This window comes from Calonectris borealis, chromosome 1, assembly GCF_964195595.1.
Source record: "Calonectris borealis chromosome 1, bCalBor7.hap1.2, whole genome shotgun sequence".
NCBI lineage: Eukaryota > Metazoa > Chordata > Aves > Procellariiformes > Procellariidae > Calonectris > Calonectris borealis.
This window is the reverse complement of record NC_134312.1, coordinates 19,078,350-19,100,970: the sequence shown is the minus strand read 5'-3', so window position 1 is coordinate 19,100,970 and position 22,621 is coordinate 19,078,350. Positions and strand designations below refer to the sequence as shown.

The window sequence follows — 22,621 nt, the reverse complement described above, 5'->3', positions numbered from 1 at the left end:
TCTGAGCGCCTCCTTCTGTGTGACACTACAATGATTGCTAAACTCTATGTCCTGGCAACACAGTCCGTCGCTGTAGATCAACTGTGATGTCCCATATTCAATGCTAGTCCATGGCTGGAGCATCAGGTGGAAGAAAGGAAACTGGAAAGGAGATGAAAGTACTAGTTTAAAAGTATCTTGCAGTGGTATAACATTGCCTTTTGAGAGGCATCCCAAGACACTTCACGAACTCACATCCATGGAAGACAACTTCGTGCCTTTGTAAAACTTTCGGATACTACTAAAACGCAACAAACTTCTTATTGTACACAGCTTAGAGAATTGGCTATGACTTAGAGAAAGTCCAATACAGTTCAATTCAGTACTCTTTTGCATTCCTTTTCTATCCTTCTGAAGAAGTGGCATTTTCAGAGGCACAGATCCTACTTCCCTGAAGCACTGACATCAAGCAGCGCCATATCAATCATCCTGAGCACGGGACTCAAGTTCTCTTCAGCTGCCAGTCCAGAACGAGCTTGTTCAGGACCCACTGCCACATCCACAAAGTAATGCGCATGGTCTTTAAAACACAAGTATGCGTCTGCCAAATAATATGCAAAATAAATCAGTGTGTCAATGCATACTGGTATTCTCGTGCTGCATTTTTACTACTTTTAAGTGGCTTTCTTACCGGATCAGCTACAAAAGCAGATACAATGTCAGGGCCCTGCAGGCACTGATGTCCCTGCCCGGCACACCCTGCCCATGGCCCAGGACCCCATTCCAGCCCCCCAGGACCGTCAGCCCCCGCCCCAGCGATGCTGCAGCAGGGCCGGTCTCCAGCTCCCCACAGCCCTGCCCTGCCTGGCCATAGGCCCTGCCGAGCCAGGCCCGCCTGCGGGCCCTCGGCCTGGCCTGGCCTCGGCCTGTCCCTGTCCCCAGGGAGGTGCCTGATGCCTGGGGCTGGGGCTGCCCCGGTGCCCCCCGGCTCCTGTCTGGGGTGTGAGGGGCCCTGGCTGCCAGGCCTTGCCCAGCTGGGTCTCCTGGGGAGCCCCAACGCCCCCCGCACCCCAGCCCCATGGAGCCGTCGGCCCTTACGACGCCCTGACATACAAAAATGCAGAAGATGGTTAAGTGCATGCAAGGAATGTTTCCTAATAGATTTTGCACTCTAACATACAATTTAATTACCATCTCTATCATCAAGAAATAAGCTACATATTTGCCAAGACTTTTGAAAAGAGAAACACAAAGTTCGACTTTACAGAGTAGCAATTAGAGATGGATGATTTTCAAAAATATTCAAGATTGACAACAGCAGCTATTGTGTGTCCTAAACGCTTCCAAGAACCAAATGTTTAGATAAAAATGGATTTAAAACCTGACTTTTTATCCTACTATTTCCCAGTTTTCTCCCATTGGACAGACGCTTGCCAGTGACCTCCTTCAAAACTGTCAGAAATCGTACTGCTGGAGAGCAAGGGGTGCTTCTTTGAATGCCTTCTCTACCTCAAGCGAAGAGGAGCTTGTGTATTTTTAAAACAGGAAAAAAAATCAATAAAAATTCTCGCTTACACATTTACCTTTCTGTACGAAGCAAAGCAATACGAGAAAGACATTAGTCGCAATATCGAATGCATTGTTACGAACTGTGTTCGCAAGACATATAGCAAGTCTTGGGCAACCACAGCAGGTGGTCAAGAGCTTCATGGATGCCATTCCTAAACAATGACATGCATGGACTCTGCATTTAAAAACTCTGAAATATCATTAAATGGTAATCCTTGGCAAACTCTAAAATCACTAGCCGTCTGCTGACCTGGGATATTTTGGAAAAGCAGAGGAAGAGCACTCAGGGCAGTACCAGAAGCCATTTTGATACTACAGTGATGTGGAGTAGGGGCCCCCCAGGGTGTAAGCAGAGGATGATGGCAGAGGCAAGGAGTATAAACACAAATCACAGTCAGTTGCTGGTTACTGAAGGAATGTAGCCTTGGGAGTTCGGTAGAACAAGCATAACAAGGAAAATAAGGAACGTGCACCTCGCATATGTAAAACATCCTTGTAAGAGGTGCAAACTCAAAGGTGGCAACAAATAGGTATAAAAAAATGGCTGCAGCCCCCTCAAGGGCAGGAGCCAAGGAAGCACAGTGAGGGACAAGAATTGTCCTAGCGCTGCCTCCCCAGTCAGGGATGCCACACTTCACCGCTGATCCTCGGTGTCCTCGGCAGGTCCCACCTCCTCTCTGGCAGGGAGCGAACACTGCCTTTTGATTTGCTGTTCACCACATTCTGCAACTGCAACCCAGCAATCATACATAAAGTACTATCTTGATGATTTAATTGGGGTAAGTATGTTAGGATTTCAAAGAGCTCTGTGTGTGTGTGTGCGCGCACGCTTTCTGCTCCAGCCTTCCCACATGACAAAATGATTGATACCGCAGCAACCACTCAGAGTAAATGCAGACATAATAGATGAGTGCAGCATGAAAATCCAGGAAAGCTGTAGAACCTCCATCATCAGAGGTCTTAAAGCAGAGCAATGGTTTAGGTGTACTCAGTTCTGCTGTAGGCTTTCAACTTATTTTTTATGCTTCTATAGAAAAGAACTTAAATGTTACTTAAAAAAAAGATACTAATAATTTATAATGGAAAAGGAGACTTTGCAATAGAACTGCAGCTGAAAAATGGTGGAATACCTTAGTGCTGTCTAGTGGTAAGTAGTTTCTGTTATTACATTTAACATATTCAAAAATGAGATCTATTTTTAAATCTAACATACCAGTATGGAAGAATTATTCAACCTATAACACTCAACTGGATCAGGTATCAGCAAAAACTTCACCTTAAAAGGTTAAATAGCTCAGATGTCCCATGAGTCAAAAGGTCACTGGCCATCATCAGCAGAGCTAGATCCAACACAACAATATTTACAAAGCATTAGACGACAATTGGGGGCAAACGTTATTATTTCTTACATAATTCTTAAACACTATGAAATATATAAGTAGCACTGAAAATAAAAACTGGCTGTTTGCTGAGACTTGAGATATGCATTAAATTAGCTAATTAAACAACTGACCCTGCAAATTGCTCCATAAAAGTAATTTGCTCAGTGTGGCTGCACATGGAGTTAGAAAGCTAACAGAGCAGTCTGTGGCACTCAGAACTAGAGTTTACAATACTTAGAGTGCACAGTACTAAAACTGGCCTTTTAAAATAGCAAAAATGGATCTCATTATTAACTCTATCTTTTGGTCTGTTTACCAAAGCTCTGTTTCATGCCGAAAATATTATTGGTAAGTTTGTTCTAGAAAAAAGAATTTGTGAATTAAATAGAATTAAAAAGTAATTTATGAGAAAAAACAGAATATACTGCCTCGCATATTTAAAAAGCATCAATATTAAATGCATAATTTCTGAACAACAGCAGAGCTGCAACAAATTCATATATCGAAAAACACCTATATATTTTATTATTTTTTTAAGAAAAAAGCCCAAACAACAATTATCTTAGGAACAACATAATTAGAAAGCTGATTGGAAAAGGTTCAGTTTGCATAACTTACCAATGCCTTCATATTTTATTATGTTTTGCACAAAAGTAAAATATTTGAGGCCAACCCCCGAAATGCACAGAATTATGCGCTTTCGTATTCACAAAACTCGAGAAACATGCCATGCAAGTTAAGAGTTTCCTCAGTTTAATACATCAGATTTAGAAAATTTTTGCAACCTACATCTTACTATGGCAACTTTTTGTTTTTTTCAAAATGTAAATTAACAGTGAGGCTTCATTACAAACTCTTTATTTCCTTTGTGTTTGTACATAATCTTTTCTCATATATGGATTCAGAATAGCTCTTTTTACTTTAAATGGCTACAGTTTATATAAAAAGATGAAGCTACATTGAGAAGAAGTCAGGATTAAATCACAGTTAGTAAGCACATCTCTGCATAACCTTGACCACCTTTAAACCATAACATAAATAAGTGCAGGAGAAAGCAGTCAAACAAATGAGTAGTTCTATGTCAAACGTTTCTCTGTTTGGCTTTTATAATTATAAACTATTAGAAAATGAAAATATGCTGCAAATTGCAGTCCTTTTCTTGCTCTTTTTACTGCTAATTCCATTTAAATTTTACTGTGTTCTTTTCTCTTTTTCTAAAAAAAAAAAATCTGGAGAAGAAAATATGATTGCTCTGTTTGCTTAGGAAGAAAATTGTGTTTTGACATGCCACTCTAGTACTGGACAGCTTTACTGAATTTAAGAACCTGTCTGCCTAAAGATGCACAGGTGTCTGCAGTTCCCGTCACAGTGAACAGGAATTATATAAGCCTAGAGATAGATCTGACATCTTCAACATCATGTCAGAAAGTCATAGCATTAGAATGAATCTGAGAGACAAACTACTCCTTTTAATTTGACTTCCATCATCTGTCTGCTGAAAAAGGGAGGTTTGCAAATCTCATCTTGTGAACTGAAAATAATTTTCAAACTACTCATTAAAATACCTGTAACAAACAGAGACTTTACATTAATTTTACACAATAACACAAATTACTGAACATACATAATTTCTATGAACTGGGTTTAATGTTAAGATTTATTATAAATCTAATTAATTTTAGCTCTCACCATGATAGAGCTCACAAAACTGAAGAAGAAAACTTAAAAGGGTAACACTACAATAAAAGGCATGTGAAAATATACGAGCTTAACTACATATAGACTTGGTCTCCCCAGCATGGGCACCTAAGCAACCTGATGTAGTAGAAAGTATCCCTGCCCTTGGCAGGAGGCTTGGAACTAGATGATCTTTAAGGTCCCTTCCAACCCACACCATTCTATGATTCCATGATCTGTACTGGCTTCCTAAGGGATCAGTTGCCTAGAAGTTTGCAACTGAGTCATCTAGTGAAAAATTCCCATCTAACAAAGAGGAAGTAATTATAAAAAGGGCACAAATTCCTTGTTCATCTTAGTTCTCTGTCAGTACTAGAAAAGAAGATGTTCAGACTGTATTCTAACAAAACTAAATCAGAATACTGGTAATTCATTAGCTAATACACAACGCCCAAATGCCCAATGAACTAGATCATATGGCCAGCCATATTCTAACCTAAAAATTAGACTGGAAGAATTTTATAATGGGTAGAGGGACAGTCAAGACTATACATACAGTTATACAAGCATACAGGCAAAGCTAATATGGAATTTATTTCTAAGAAAGCCTAGAAACTAGGGAAGAAAAGCACAATGTTCAGAATTGTAACAGACTCTTTGACCATCTCCTTTTTTGCCCATGTTCCCACACGGGCGTGCAGAATGAAGCTGCATTCTCCTGGGAGAGCAGGCAAGACGGAAGGCAGAAGGAGCGGGCTGGAAGTGGACAAGGACCACTGAAGAAATGAGGCAATTCTAGCTGGAGAGAAGCATTAAGCCTGTGAAGAGACACTGAGGAGAAATGATAGTTCATAACTTCTGTTATTTTAACTACTTGCTCATGTATAATTTAACAATCTTTTTCTTGTACTTCTTCTGTGAACTGCGAGCGTCTCTAGATTTGTTAAGTGACTGCAAGGGTACGGTTCTGGCTGTAGGTAAGGCCTCAGTGCATAATTAAACAGAAACACATCTCTAATTGCAGGCAATGGGAGTTCTTGGGTCTTCAGCCCACTTGAAAATCATGCCACTTATTACCTAAATAACAGGTAAAATACATTTTTAATGTTGTTACAGTCTTTAGGGAAGACATAAAACTTCTTATAATATTAAAATATTAAAAGTTTTACTAAAACGTTAATCAAAATAATGGAAAGGTGAAAAGATTCAGTAAAACGGGGCTGTTACTATATACTACAAAAAAAACCACATAGCAAAGGGATTTTTATCTTTAAAGGCTTGACTCTAAGACTCATCAGCATCCATTATAATTCTATAAAATAAGTTAAGGCAGCATCTGGTACAATCTATATAGTTTTATAGCCAAGCATTCAGAAATGCTTACAACAGTTATGAGATGTTCTCACAATAAATGAAGCTGAAGATTCTCTACTTCATCTACCAGCATGTGTTTAGAAAAACAAAGGTAAAAGCTAGAGCAAAAGAGGAAGCCAGAAGCACATCCATTTTTTTTAATGACTAAATAATACTTTTGAAGCATTAACAGGTAGTGGGAACTGCCAATGCACAGGAAAAGGAAGTATCTCACAATGATTTTAGTTTAATCTCAATTAGTTCATAGCTGTAAGCAAGGTGGTACTGAAGCAGTGACCGTTTCAAACAACTGTTTGATTCTCTTGAGGCTAAATCTATTCCCAGATCCATGATGCACATCTCCAAAACATGTACAACTCTGAATAATGTAGCAGTGGTTTGGTTTTTTCTTCCTTAAAGCCATAAATTTGTGTTGAAAGAATCATGCAGAAAAACATATAATTTAATACAATAAAAACTGTAGCAAAGTACAAAAGCTATCATATAACATCGTCATGATTAATTAGCAGTCACCACAGAACCACATAAAATGTGAGTGCTTTTTGACAAACTAGTGTAAAGGGGTAAAAAAATTTTAACTTGCAATACAGTAACTTCTAAAAACTTCCTTATTTCCTGTCTTTAAAGAAATGTTAGTGCCGCTCAAGGAAACAATAATTTAGCACACAGCTCTTCTACACCTCTAAGTAGAACAACTTTGTAGTGCGTAACTGTTCCAGAGACGTGAACAAATTCCAGACAGGACTTGCCCCAAGCACAAGTTGTGGAGTATGACTGTATTGGGTTTGTGTGGCAAGGTTTTGGTAGTGGAGGGGCTACAGGGATGGCTTCTGTGAGAAGCTGCTAGAAGCTTCCCCTGTGACCAATAGAGCCAGTGCCAGCCAGCTCCAAGACAGACCCGCCACTGGTCAAAGCTGAGCCATCAGCGATGGTGGTAGCACCTCTGTGATGATGTATTTAAGAAGGGGGAAAAAAAACCTGCAGAACTGCAGCTGAAGAAAGGAGTGAGAATACGTGAGAGAAAAGACTCTGCAGACACCGAGGTCAGAGAAGAAGGAGGCGGAGGAGGTGCTCCAGATGCCGGAGCAGAGATTCCCCTGCAGCCCATGGTGAAGACCATGGTGAGGCAGGCTGTCCCCCTGCAGCCATGGAGGTTAATGGTGGAGCAGATACCCACCTGCAGCCAGTGGAGGACCCCACGACAGAGCAGGTGGATGTGCCCAAAGGAGGCTGTGACCCTGTGGAGAGCCTGTGCTGGAGCAGGCTCCTGGCAGGAGCTGTGGATCCGTGGAGAGAGGAGCCCACACTGGAGCAGGTTTGCTGGCAGGACTTGTGACCCCGTGGGGGACCCACGCTGGAGCAGTCTGTTCCTGAAGGACTGCACCCCGTGGAAAGGACCCTTGCTGGAGCAGTTTGTGAAAAACTGCAGCCTGTGGGAAGGACCCAAGTTGGAGAAGTTCGTGGAGGACTGTCTCCCATGGGAGGGACCCCACGCTGGAGCAGGGGAAGAGTGTGAGGAGGAAGGAGCGGCAGAGACAACGTGTGATGAACTGACCACAACCCCCATTCCCTGTCCCCCTGCGCCACTGTGGGAGGAGGAGGTAGAGAAATTGGGAGTAAAGTGAGCCTGGGAAGAAGGAAGGGGTGGGGGGAAGATGTTTTAAGATTTGGTTTTGTTTCTCATGACCCTATTTTGATTGGCAATAAATTAAATTAATTTTCCCAAGTGGAGTCAGTTTTGCCTGTGACGGTGATTGGTGAGTGATCTCTCCCTGTCCTTATCTCGATCCACGAGCCTTTCTGTCAGCACGATTTGCTAATTTTCCTTTTGCTACTGGATTTGAAACCATGCAGACATCATAAAAATTGGATAGTATTGCATCAAGATACACACCATTACAGACAGCAACGAACACAAAGCTCTTAATCACCCATAGCACCAAACAGGCACAGGTTGACAGAGAATCTCTCTGAAGCCATTTGCAGCTCACCCTGTTGGGGGGCTGGTTCTGTGCTTCTCATACCAGAGGTCAGAGCAGCCATAGGGCCACCTGGAGGTAAGCCCTCCAGGTGCTGGGGTAACAAGAACAGACTGGCAGACTCAACAATCCTTAACCCAAATCCTCACCCTATAAGAAATACCAGAAAGTGAATGATACTAATATTCTAATTTCACTGCTCTTTGTATACGAAGAAGAGTGAACAGAGCAAGGCCCTGCTTCAGGACACCTTCAAGTCCTAAAAAGCTTACAACATAAACAGCACTTAAAAGAGTGATCTTTAACTACATACATCATGAGATTTTCTGTTCCCTTTTTTTTTTAAATTACATCTGCAACTCAAAAAGTGGCATGATTTAGCTAATAAAATACTTAAAACACTGGTTGTTTTCTTGAGGGTTTTTTTGTCTCCTGAATACTTTCAGATCCTAGTGTGTCTTCTCATGAGCCTATTCACTTCAGCAGTCAACAGAAAACTGCCCTAAGGTCACATGTTTAAATATCTTTCACCTTTCTAAGTTTCAGGTAAGCGCACATTTTGGAGGATAAGACTAGAAGGGACTTCAAGAAGTCACTTAGTCCACCTGTCTGCTTCAACTTGATGACACTATTCCCAACAGATAATATTTTAACCTGAAAGTAAAACTTTACTGTTTCACAACTTCCCAAGAAAATCTATTCCAATGCTTAACTGTTCTTGCCATTGGCAAGTCTTCATGATGCACAGCACAAATTTGCCTTGCTGCAATCTTTCCTAATGTCTAACCTAAATCTCCCTCAAATAAGTTTGCACTCATTGCTTCTTGTAATCTTCCCACTTTACAGAAAGAACAGTTTGTTACTCTTAAGGCAGAATTTTACCCACCAAAAACTCTTATCATGCTAGTAATCTCTTCTCTAAACTCAGTAACTCTAGTCTCTTCAGTACTTCTTTCTAGGTCATATCTTCTGAAGTTGCAGTTATTCCCTTTGTTCTCCTGTGGATCCACTTAATTTGGCCTACATCTTTCCTCATGTGAGACTGCAATTAAACATCTAGACTTTGGAATACCAAAGCACGTTAGAAAGAAGCTGAGATCCAGAATATACCAGTCTATTATAAATACAATTTTTCACCTGACGAATAAACACAATCTTCTACTTTCCTCCATACGGTCAAAAATAATAAATCACTCACATGAAAACACACATTAGTACAGCATCTGCTTTTAGGAAATATTTCAATAAGTATCGATCCATTACATTATTTTTTTCTGGTTATTTATATGTTAATTTGCTGTTTGGATATATTTCAAACACGTTACTCATTGCTTTTCACAAGACTAACAACAATTAGTAGGAAGATCTATTGTTCTGACTAGCATTTACTTGTGAACTTATGTAGTGCCAAAGGTAAAATATAATGAATAGGCAGATTCATTATACTGTGTTGGATTTCTAGAACAGGCATAAAAAGCACATTTAGGCAAATAATCGGATTTTGTTATTAAACAGAACCTTCTATCACTACGTGTTGTAAGTGGCAAGAGGATATCATTTCTGAGAAAAATAAATCTTTGCTAAAATCCAGATACCGGATGGAACAGATCCCTGGCTTGGACTTGTATGAACATACACTACAGTTGGCCAGTCATACTCGGCTGAGCCACTGATTCCAACTGGGAATCTAAATACTACCAGAAAACAAATACTGTTGTTATCACTAGTATAAAAACTTGTGTTGCCTCTTTTCTTCATATGATTATATGAGAAGAAAATAATTTTACCTATATTTTGACTAGCGAATTAAAGACCTTTATGGCTTTTCTTATCAATACTATATTGAACTCTTGACCTCTAAATACATGCTTTTTTTTCAACGTCCCTTTTTAAATTCAGTTTAAAAAAATCTCAGTTGTGTGTGTCTTGTTTTTATTCCAGTTTTATATTTGATACAGTATATGCCTGCTAAGAAACAAGAAAAATAAGTATTAGTCAACAGACCTAAAAAGCATGCACTTTTGTATGATGTGACTCACATCAGTCTATAGTACTGCCTTTAAGAACAGGTAGTGCTGATAAATGCTGAGAAACGTCAATAATTCCTCACTTGTGCTCTTGGGTCATGCAGCCATAAAAAGACTACTGAAAATCTGTTACTAATTCCTTTTTTCAAGTTGCTCAGTTGGGAAAAGCAGGGGTTTTATACCATCTACGGTGCACTTCCCTGTGAAGACATACGCATCTTTCATTTTCATCACCCCAAAACAAAAACTATTTCAAAGCTATCTTCTATGGGTAGAAAAACTGTCAGACTCCCCCTCTTGGTATATCCCAGCACAGCAGACGCCAGATAGAGAACATTTTTCTCACCTCCCTGAAAAGAAAATTACTGAGAACTTTTGTCTGCATAGCTTCATTTCACTGCTATACTTCTCTAAGCCGATCCTAAAAAAACCCTCTGAAAATACCAAAATTTTTCAAATACAAAGCTATTTTACCTCAAAGCAGGACCTTCTCTCATTTTTCTGCAGTCCCTACCAAATAGCCACTGAACCGAGCCTTCTTAATTTATTTGCCATAAAACTATAAAAAAATGCAAACAAAACCCCCAGATTGGTTACCTTTCTCATTTTCTTTCCTTGTGCAGCATTTATTCAAGCTTAGGGCTTTTTAACTGCCGAATCTGTTTCCTGGATGGGAAGAGAAACCTTCCACTTCTGCATTCTGTGCCTCCCTCTAGCCTGATGTGCTGCTCTGATAATCTCATTCATATCTGCCTCTCCAGAAGCCCCCCCCGCGCTCCCCCCCGCAATGTATAGAAGACAAACAGGAGAAAAGAATTCTATTACAGTATGTTAAAAGTAACAAACCCTTCAAAAGCAGGCAAATTTGCAGCTGTGACACGCTGTCCTCAACTCAGTTTTACTATATATTGGTAACATATGCATTACATCTGGTACGCAAGGTATCTTACTGTTTTGAGACACAGGTCAAGCATAAAAGGGCAAACTGAAAAAAAACAACTCTAACATAAACCCAAACTTTTTTCCCCACATTCTTAAAAGCAATTATCTTCCTCACTTTGTTTAACTGTTTCAAGTCTTTCTTTTTTTTAATGTTTAAAAGATAAAAGAAAAATAAATTTTGAAGGAATGAAAGGCTGGCAACATTATCTGTCGTAATAAGTCACATTCAAATTTTTTCCAGGAAAATTTTGAGGGCCAAAGTCTCAAAAAGTTTCAGAAGGTAGCAACTCCTTTCCTCAAAATGTTTTACACAGCAGTAAACATTAGTTTTACCAATTTTATAAAGCTATCAGGTTATATGGACAGAAAGCCCTGAAAAAATTATCTTGGGTATACTGTCAGTAGACATTTTCAAACATCAGCAGAGGAGTAGCAGAGTTGTTTGGGGTTACACAGCTAAACAGAATAATATTCTTTATTTTCAGTGTCAAAATGTACACCCTAAGAACACAAAAATATGCATAAACCTTCTTCTATACTTTTAGAACAGGCTGAAATATTTAAATCTGTAAAAAGTGACAGAATAAAGATATTAAGTAAAAAATCTAACCAAGTTATTATGTGTAATAAATGCCTTCTTTTAATGAAAGTGCTGCAGTATTTTTTGCTGTTTGACACTAATTCCTCTAAATGTGTTTGACAGAGAAGTGCCAACAAGAGTGTAACCAATAATCACTAACTTTTGCCTAAGGCAGAAAAAAATTATAATTATGAAAAATGTGCTAAACAGATACCCTATTCATATATATAAGTATATATTAAATCTTCACAAGTGATACTAAAATTCTGGTTTATAGCCACAATCATCTGGTTATAACAGAAGTATCGGAATTCTCTTGCCTCTACTTAAACGCTGCAGTGTATCAACAGAAAATCACCCTGTTTTACACAGCTTACTACTGATCATCTACCCCACGGATTAAGAGTGTGGTTTTGAGATCTGAATACTCCAATCCTCTATACTTTAAGTAAGATTCTTCAGACTGAATCCATGTTTCTGTGTAGTCCCTCTCCAAACAAGGCTCACACCACCCTAATCTCATAAACCGTTCAAAATATTAAATCGCCCTTGACAGAGAAGACATTCCAGTCTCTTCATGAGCAATCACAGGACAAACAAAGCTTTAAAGTATACCCAGGGCTGTGACACGCCCTGCCTGCGATGTATACATACCCTTCTGAAGTTACTCCCTAACTGCACTACTTTCCATGGGCTTCAAAGACACATTTAGAAACTATATCCTTTACCTGTCCCCATCACTACTGTTCTGAATGGTTAAAATGCCCTACCGGGTGAAAAGGGTGCTTGCCTGGGGGCAAAGGAGTTCCCACAATTAATGTGTGTAACATCAACTCAACGTTTTTCAGTTCTCTTTGAATAAATGTGTTAAACAATAGTAGAATATAAATCACTTAAAATCAGACATGGGTAGTGAATGTAATTCCTTACTTTTAATTTTCAATGGTGTATGCAGAAAGTTTTAGATATTTCAATTTTCAACACCCCTTCATACTGACTGCAGCTGACTAGAGTATGTTAAACTGCTTTGCAGGAAGATCAGACAGGCATGGGACTGCAATTATGTATCACAATACCCTTTTCTGGGTTCACAGCTCTATTCATCTTTTAGAAACACTGAAGGACAGATTGGACATAGGGGAACGGATTAGCCACAGGATGACCTGTATTTCCACACAAAAGCCTAAGTGTGGAAAAACGGCACCCTGTGTCACCCATTCTTCACTTCCTGAAAAAAACATATTCATGAAAATAGACATTTAAACAGCTCTTTCCCACTCATCTCAGAACAAGCATTCATTGTTCCTTAACATCATTTAAATGGCAGTAATGTAATGCTACTACTAAGCTGCCTTAATTCAAAAATGTATATAAAAATATTTAGGAATTAAGACAGGGCTACTTAGAGCAAAATCTAAGTTCAGCATAGGAACTAAAATGAAAAATTAACAGTGCGAAAACTCTCAGTTGACTGTTGCAACACACAACCTCATATTTATGAATGTGACTGAAAGGAGGATTTGGTTCTGGTAGTAAGTTTCAGCTGGATGTAATGAAAGTTCTACACACTATAGCCATGCAGTACAACTGAAATTATAAAAATATCTTGTGTTAATAGGTGACAGGAGTTTAATATAACAGATAACATCACTAATTCCAAGTGAGTAAAAGGAAAGTGAATACAGAAAAAAACGTGGTAATTATATAATTTTGAGATTTTGTAACAAGTGAAGATTATGTCAGTTTTCTATTAAGATCTGCCTCTGGAAAAATAATAATCAGTAAATATTACAAAACATGCAAAAATGGAAAGAGCATGCATTAATAAATGAAGTCAGACCTTTAATTACTTTTACATGTCATTCTTCTTAAATCAATTGTCTTGCATACAAAAGAGATGCTTGGTGGATGAACTTGTTCTGTCAAATTGTCTCAGGAGATATGTGCTATCAGCTAATCTGATCAAGCTAGGCAAACTGGTGGCTTACTTGTTTGTTCTTTGGGACTACAGGAAATTATCCTTCTGCACAAGAAATAATCAAATGAAAACGTCCAAGCATTTAACTTAGGAATTCAACCACACGGTTGAGTTACAAACAATGAGCCCATGTAGTTCATTAGGCTCCGATGGGAAATTAATCTTTTTGCCAGGAAATCAACAGTCTAACAACATCATGTGCAGTGAGACCTACCATTCCTAACTTTTTTTGAAATTTTAATGTAAAGGGCTAACTCTTATATCAAAAAAGAATTTCAAATCTTCTGAAAGTGAGGTAACAGCCATCTCACATGTATTCTTCTTTACATTCTTTATATATTTACTTAGTAAACTAATGTGGTAGGCATATGGTTAAATGATTTACTAGTCCTTTCCTCACACTTCTTTCCCGTTTTCTTACTGAAAATGATTAAAAAAAAAAGAAAGGTTTTAAAATGAAAAAGAAAGGAAATGTAAATCTTGCTTTTGCAAACTGTTTACAATATATAGCTTAAATCTTCTGTTATCTGTTTCTCCTTCTCTTAGATGCCTGCATTTGAAGATGTTATGCCTAAACCAATCATTTTAATCGGATATTTTAAAAGTTCTTCACAAAGAAGAAACTCAGTTATACCATGTAGACTTTCAATCAATTCCACTAAACTATTCAGTGCCATTATTGAAACTACAGGGGGGAATACATACACTGCTGAAGTAATTATACGAAAGGGGTCAAAATGCTATTGTGGAGATTAGCACCCATCAAGAAAAGGCTGACAACCAGCCCAATACATGCAATCTGTATTTACAGTAAGTACTTAGTTCTCAGTGTTAAACAAAGCAGAAATATTTTCTTCACAAATATAAACAAACTGATGCAATTAAGTTCTCCGACAAGCCCAAGAGCTTCAGTTTTCTCTCTGCAGTCCACATTGAGAATGGCTATAAATGCTGGAGGAGAAGCAATGTAAAATGTGTTAAAGTGCTTGATGTATGGCCATGGTTTTGTGTATTAATTTGCTAGCTTTCTACACTGCAAGAAGAAATATTTTAAATGAAAAAAAATGCTGCTTCTTTTATGGATTATCTACAGTAACACAGGTCTCAAAATCAAGCAGTGAAAGACTGAAGAAAAAAAAAAAAGCAGCATAATGGCAAATACTGACAAAAAATAGCCTGAAATGACTGGCAATATTTCATTCTGCAAAATCTCCTCAAAACGAGTCATCTCATTAGACAGAGATATATAATACACTAGTCCGAGCATTTTAAAAGAATGTTAAATAAGTGACTATGTGGGAGGCATTGCACACAATACAATTAAAGCATGGGTAGGTTTCATAAAGGAGAAATCTCTGGCACTGGAGATATCTGGATAACACTTTTTAATTAACCAAATCAGGCAAATCAGTGTTTATTCATTTCAGAAAAGATCTGTGGAAATGTAGTGTCTTGCGCCTTTTTTGGACTGACACTAAAAAGCAGTAGCGATACTTCAGTGGTTGCAAGGTTGTTGCTTTGCCCAGTCTTGAGTGAAACTTTCTCCCAGTCATATAAAAGTTTTTTTCCGGGCTTTGCGCAGCCAGCACTCCAAGCTGAGCTGGGCTCCTTCTGCGGCTAGCTATAATCTCAACTATATTACAATGCTAAAAAAGAATAAATGGGTTCACCAATATAACACATATTGTTGTGTTATATTTGTTAACACTGCTTAAAGAACAGCACTGGGCTTTCCCACACACCACCGAATATATACACATCTCTCAGGATTCACACTTGAATCTCAGACTACAGTTTGCTTTACAAATAAGCAGTGGAATCACGATTTTAGCAGACGGGGGAAAAAAAAAAAAAGAGAGATTTCCTGAGGAAAGAAAAACCAAAACAAACCACAAAAAAAAGCAACCAAACAAAAAAGAGCAATACGAGGGTTACTCCCCAAGAAAATTCCTCTATCCACTTAATCAAACATTTTTTTTTTCACCCAACTCACGTAGGAAAAAAGAGAAGAAAGCCTGCCACACAATCTAAACTATTCTCTCCAGTAAATTGTAATCACAATTTTCTGACCACAAGGTGGAAAAAACAGGAGCCTTGAAACCATGCAAAGGCCTCTTCCAGTTTTGGGGCAGCGAGGAGGAGAAGGAAGATGCTGAATGCCCAGGATTTGCTCTGCCCTGCCCTTTCCATAGAACTTTAGTGCCATCTATTGAAAATGTACTGAACAAGGAAGAGGGAAAGGATGCTTATTGATTTGGTATAAAAATAAGACGTTTACTTGTTACGGGTTTTTTGGTTTATTAATATTCCCATGATAACTACTGTTCTGTGGTCATCTGATAGCAACAAATATTTTCTATACACTATCCATGCCCCATAAAGAAATGAGACATTGGCTAAAACATTGAATACAAACACCATACAGGTTTTATATATATATACACACACACACATTTACCAAGAATGTAATTCTAAAGCTACCTATTATCTAAAGGAACAAAAATGAGAAGGCTGCAACGGAAAGGAAAAATAGCGTGGAAGCACTGCTGTAAATAGAACATACTGGAAACAGTAAAAATAATTAAGGTACCTCGTAAAGACCTTAGTATTAAAGAACAGGGTATGTAGACATGCAGACATAATTACCTTCTTTAAGAAACTGTGAGTGGATGACAAATATAAGAAAACAGCAGATCGCTGCTCCTGCTAGTGCCCATAAAGCTTTCAAGAGCTGCATCTCGGTCTGAAACTCAGTAAATACCCAGAAAGTCACACAATGAATTTCCACAGCGATGCATCAACGCTTCCCTCTGTGCGCCAGGCGCGGCGGCTCCCGGCAGGGACCACACTCCCGAGCAGGGCGGGCGAGCACGGGGCTGCGGAGGAGGGGCCGGGGCTTCACACCCCGCGCGGGGGCAGCGGCAGCAGCAGCGGCAGCGCCGCGCTCTCCAAGCCGAGGCAGCCGGCGCGGGCCCCCATGAATCAGCGCTCCGTCTCCGCGGGAGCCGCGCCGCGCCGCGCCGGCGGCGGGGGTAGGGCGGCCGGCAGCGCCGGGCAGGGCTGCGCAACAGCGCCCGCTGCGCCGCGGGGCCGCGGGGCCGCCGCCGCCGCCGCCCTCCGCTCAGGGCGCGCCGCCGCCGGCCGGCGCGGGGCGCGCGGGGGCCGGGCCCACCCCGCCGAGGCTCCGCGGGAGCCGCTGCGGCATCGCCGGGCTGCGGGCGCCGCTCGCTCGCTCCGTCGCTCGCTCGTCGGGCCGCCGCTCCGCCGCTCCGCCGCTCGCTGCCACGGCTCGGGGAGGGGAGAGCGGGCGGGGAGGGGAGGGAGCGGGGGCAGGGAGGGAGGGATCTCTCTTTACTGCAACTTCTCCCGGCTGGCGGCAATTTGTTGCACCCCCCCTCCTCCTCCCCCGGCTCGGAGATCCTCTCTGGCGCGGGGGGGGACGCCGTTCATCCCGGCAAACGCGGGGCCGCTCGGGGGCTCGTGCAAAGACTGCTGGACTCCCCTCGGGCTCGCGCCGCCGCAGCCGCCGGGGCTCCTCGTCGCCCGGCTCCGGGAGCTGCCCCGGGCGCCGCGGCCGGCCCCGCTCCCTCGCTCTCCCGCGGGGTCGACCCCGTCCCGGCGCCGGTCCCCGGCGGTGGCACCGCAGAGCGCCCTCCGAGCAGCTGCGCCGGGCTACGGCGAGAGCGCTCTCAGTCTACAGGTTGAAGCCTCCGTTGCGGCCATCCCCACGGAAGGCAAATGAAAGAATGCCATAAATAAAAACAAAAAAAAGATCAAGGCTGTGATTTTGCTGCCGCCCTCCCGCTACAGGGGAAGGACCGAGCCGCGGCGCCCGGCTGCCGTAGAGAAGCCGGGCGGGGCGGCGGGAAGGCCGGGGAGGTGCTGCGGTGCGGTGCCGCTCCGCGGAGGCTGCGCGCTCGGCCCCGCCGTAGTGGGACGCGCTGCAGCCCTGGCTGGGGGCAGACGCGCCGCGGCGCTCCGCACCCGGCGGCCGCGGGGGCCGCCCCGACGGACGGGGGCGGCCCGGTGAGGGCACCGGGCTCCGTGCCGCACTCGCCGCCGGCTGGCGGCGGCCCGATGGGGCGGTGCGGGGGCAGGGGGAACAGCTGCGCGCTCAACCGCTGCCAGGTGCGCGTACGTGGGTGGCAGAGGGGGTTGCCTGGGCCGGGTTCCCGCCCGGATGCCCCCCTGCCCGCGGACGCCCGGCAGCTCCGCGCCTTCAAACGCCACCGGCTGCCCCGCGCAACTTCCGCGACGCGTGCGCGCCCGGCACCGCGGCCTGCGGTGGCTCGCGGAGAGAAGCCCCGAGTGCCGCGGAGCGGAGCGGGGGGGCGCGCGGGCCGAGGCCGGCTGCGGGCGAGCGGCGCGGCGGGGCCGGAGCGGGTGTCGGCAGGCTAACCCGGGGCGAGGAGGGTAGAGCAGAGCAGGACCGGGCAGGGGCAGCTGCGGTTCGCAGCGCCGCGGGAAGCTGCGGGCAGGAGGCGGCCGGAGCGCCGGGCGGCCGCGGCGGGGCGGGCCGCGCTACACGGCACGGCACGGCACGGCCGGGCACGGCGCGGCACGGCAGCGGGTCCTTCCCGCCGTGCAGCTCCGCGACAAGCTGAAAGTTGCTGTGCTCCAGCGCAGCTGCAGATGTACTGCACTACATTAGCAGTGACAGGACGCACCGATGGCCGATGCGTTATCCCGGTTTGTCCGGGATAGACATGAAAGCGCATCCATAGTTCTGAGGATATAACCCGAGCCAGGGAATACTTGCACGTGAAGAGCTTTGTTTTCATAGCTCTTTAGTTACATGTTTGCATTTATGTTATTTTTTTGTAATACTTAGTATTTAAATATTTTCTTAATTTTAAGAAACGGGAGGCTTTCCAGATGCTTGGAAGGACAGATTAATAAAAGATCGATATTTTTGTTGGGCAAACATCTCCCTTGTTGATGATGATGTGTGTAGAGTTCATCCCTGTGCTTTTTGGTTTTTCACTGATAGCGCAGAGAAACATTAAAACCAACATCTTTTGAATTTTAAAGTTCACACAAATCCCTATAAACCCATTTATTGCATTTACTGTATTTGAAGATTACAGCAATGCAATGTTAAAGCCATGTCATACGCTAGAGATATTCCACTGTAGATCTTTCATTCTGAAATTTACACTTTGGTAAGAAATTGGCTGTGCTTGGGCGCAGTTCAAGTTGGGTTTTGTTTGTTTATTTGTCTTCTGGGTGAAAGAAAAAAGTGTCAAGTAGCTAAAGAAAATTCACACATTTTATACTTAAGCAAACACAACAAAACCCCAACCCTGACGAAGCAGCTTTTAAGTCCACAGATAAGTGGATTTTAAAAGTGTCTCAAACTTAAGAGTTTATGCAGTCCAGGATAAGCAATATCTATCTTTCAGTTTGAACGTGCTAAGTTTGGAGAGCAATCCTACGAAAAATGTTACACATTACTTTCCTTTTTGACTAAAAGCATGTGAAGACCCACTGTCAATGGGTCAAAATCCCCAAATTGCTTGCTCCTTTTGAGGTGCAAGATGATAGCCTTTCTCCCATTTTAAACTAGTCTTACTTCTCTGAGCTTCTGAATTAGAGGAATACTCCTGGGCTTCTGTGAGCTTTGGATCAGACTCTTTTATAAGCAAGACATCAGAATGCGGCACTGTGCTTCCCGGCCACAGGGGAGTCACTCTTCATGCACACTAGTGTAAGTGGGAGCAAAATCTGGTTCAGCGCTCACACTGTACAGAGATATTTAGTCTCATAGCAACAAGGGATTCCAGAAGACTTCCCATTTGAGAGGACAGTGGTACCTGGCAACGCCACTTGCTGTACTAAATATGGTTCACTGTGTTTTTTGTATTTCCTAAATAGCTTTGGACCTTTCAAATAGGGTGAGTCCTATTCAAAAATACACATCTTCAATTCCTTTACTTGTCACCTGCATAAAGATTTATAAAATATTAAACATATCTCAAGTTACCCATGTAGACTTCTCTGGAAGACTTTTCTGAATACATTCCACTGACAAAAATTCCCCCTTACCTTTCAGCCTATTAAGATTTGCATCCCCAACTAATGCAATAACACCCGTCAAACAACTTCTAAGCCGCTTAGGCCAAGAGAGGTTTACAGAGCTATCTCACTGTGAATTTTCAGGTTTTTGCCAGAGCTCTGACCCCATACATCTCCAGCAACACAGAGGCAAAAGACTGCGGTCCCAGCAGTAACTCCTGCCAGGAACCACTCCACATGAACTTTCCCAGTTGTGTTTTAATGTTAAAGGAGGGATGCTCAGCACCTGAAAGCTGGTAAAGGATGGCAATGGCGTTGGAAGACATTTCCAATACAGAAGAGAGTTGCAGCTGGGAAAAGTAGCGAGGAAGTAAAGAATGCATTTTCCTGATGATCAAAGAGAAAAAGCAAATATGTATGAGATACAAGTTCTTCTGAGTTCTTATGGGAAAGCAGCACAAAAATGAAGCGCATAATTTCCAAATGTGTGTTCTCTTTTGGAAATACAGCTCATTTGTTCTTTTTACCAAAACTTTAATCTAGCTCTATAGAATTACTAAAACTGGAACTCTGTAGCAAAGACAGCATCCTTTGCTCAATTCTAGAGATTTAAAAATGTTATCTATACTCTGCATTTAATTCTGTGAAACGATTCTACCAAACTTTAGAAGATTTATTCTTCATTACTGAGATATTTTATAAATAAAAATTCCTGGGAAAAAATCATGTTCAGATTGTATTCCATATACCTAGAACTAAGCCCCTAGTATTTTCAGTTGTGTTGAATGCCTTTTGCATAATTATTTTATTCCTGTTCATGCAATAAAACCCAAAATTATGCACGGCCAATGCAGATCTAAATGCAAGAGCACAAGAGATGACGTTAGCCCATTTTCACTAATGAATTTGGAAACTACTACTGGCTTTGAATCACAAAAAATAGAGCAGATGATATTATTAAGTTATCTAGACCAAACCTTTGCCAATGCCCACTGGATTTCATTTTTGTTACTTTTGAGTTACTCAGGCAATAGTCTGTCACCAGTCACTTGAGGCGATTATTCCAGCCCAGTGGTTCTCTCAGCTGGAATGTTTCTCTTGATGCTAAGTTTAACATTTTATTTTGTTGAAATTCACCCAGTTCATCCTTCACATATGCCTGAAGTGGCATTATAAATCTTTTTCCATTTTGAATCTAACCAAAATAAATGATATGTTGAATATATAGTAATGAATACAGATGGATATATTTCCACCAATTAGTTTTTGCAGCCTTTAAGTATTTTTTTTTCCTTCTGTTCTCTGCATGCCAAAGGCTGGTTCACATTTCTTTGCTACTGGGGTAGTCACAACTTCAGTAGTCTTCAAAATTTTATCATTGATCTTCAGCTGATGCTGGGCAAGTGCCACTGGAGTAGCAATTAATCTCTAAAGAGATTCTATTAATCTCTAGTTTGTGACATGATGCAGCTACCATAAGAACCACAAATACACATCCATTTGACCATCTCCTTCCATGAACACCTAAAATTTTCACTTGTTTTTCCTTCACTTACCTAATTAGGTGATATGTTAATATGTCTTTAATTAAATTTCTTGACAGACCAAACCCTGCTTCCTGTTCTTTCTCCTAGTGGCAGATTCATAAAAGGGATAGCACAGCCATGATAATTTAGAATAACCAATGTGCAATTTCCTTGCTGCAGTACATCATGTCTACTTGGAACTTTTGATGTTTTGGGGTTTTTTTAAGTCATTTTGTTTCCTCTTGCTTTTCAGTTGTATTATTTTGCTGTTCTTGTCTTCTTCCTACTGTCTTACTGACTTCCTATTCAGGTACGATTTTCTTCCTCTTTGCTATTTATAGAGAAAGAACTGTGCCAGCAGTTCATGTCATGTGGACAGTTGCCCATTGGGAACTCATTGCACTTTCTCCCACATAGCAGTCACCAGTTGGCTATAGTTTTTGGACACTACTGAAGAAGGCTGTATAGGAGCTGCCTAAGAAGTGAAAGGTTCTGTAAGACCACTCTGATCCTTTGAAGCACTGGTAAATTCCCCCAAAACACAAATCTCAAATGACACAATATGCCAGTCACAGGTCCTATGGGTAGTATAGTCAAACTATGTTACCAACAAGGCTCCTCCATCCATGTTGTACTCATGGATCATCTGCCTCATATCTGCTCATCAAGCAATCTACCCTTATATAATTCAAACCTTTAAACAGCTCGCTTCTGAAATGTTGCTTTTGTCCTCTTTCATTTTACCTTATACACTCAACCTGTTATAGGGAGCACCTAGCTTTGCAGTAGCTGCTCTGACACATTAACAGCACAATTATAGATGACTCGGTAACCACCATTGACTAAAAATAACCTAGCAACTGAAAACACACTTAGGTATTTATACTTAGATATCCCAGAGGAACCCTTCACAGCTCCTGGAGCTGGGGAAAACATATGTATCTCACCAAATGCAGCAGGCTAGGAATCCTCAGGGGTGGGGGCGGGGGGATGTAGGGGAAGTGATAACATTGCACAGCTGAAAGATTTTCCAGACAACACTCTGCCAGCTAATCCAACTCTTCTCCAACTAGCTCTGCAATTAAGGTTTCCTGCTGAGAACAATGACAGCATTATGACCTGGGGAATTTTCTACATAGAAAAGCCCCAACGCATCTGGGATTACAAAATTTAGAGCCTTAAAAAATCCAGTTCCTACACTGATGGTACTTGCAACCAGTACAGATCCAAAGGAACTGGTGCCAGTATGCATATGAGAAAATACATGAGCTGTAATGAATGAGCTGCCAATGAGGAGGGAGCCAGGGCAGCATATCCTGTGTGAAGAACCTGCAGTGCTGAAACTCATTCTTGCTTTCCAGAGTACGGATTTTTTTTTTTTATACAAGATGTACCAAGTTTTCCCTCAACCTGTTCAGGAAGAAATATTCTAATGTCTGAAGAAAGAGTCATCTAAATGATGTGATTTCATTTCTATGATACATGATTACATATGCTATGGCTGCCTATGGATAGTTTTATATATTTGAGGGGAAAAAAACTCACGTCTTGTGATACTACAGCATCTGTTTGCCCATCCTTTTTTGCCCACCC

At 41.8% G+C, this 22,621-nt stretch overlaps 1 protein-coding gene across 2 annotated transcripts in view; it reads right to left on the bottom strand.

Annotated features, from left to right (window-relative positions):
* TAFA5 (TAFA chemokine like family member 5) overlaps positions 1-16,610 on the bottom strand; it is a 323,788-nt gene extending 307,178 nt beyond the window's left edge. The window contains exon 1 of one of the 2 annotated variants that reach the window (XM_075146176.1): positions 16,134-16,610. In XM_075146176.1, the coding sequence (XP_075002277.1) occupies positions 16,134-16,224 (91 nt within the window). In that variant the 5' untranslated portion in view covers positions 16,225-16,610. The remainder of the gene's footprint in view (positions 1-16,133) is intronic. The other variant, XM_075146167.1, reaches the window with a different exon arrangement.
* Positions 16,611-22,621: the final 6,011 nt, after the last annotated feature.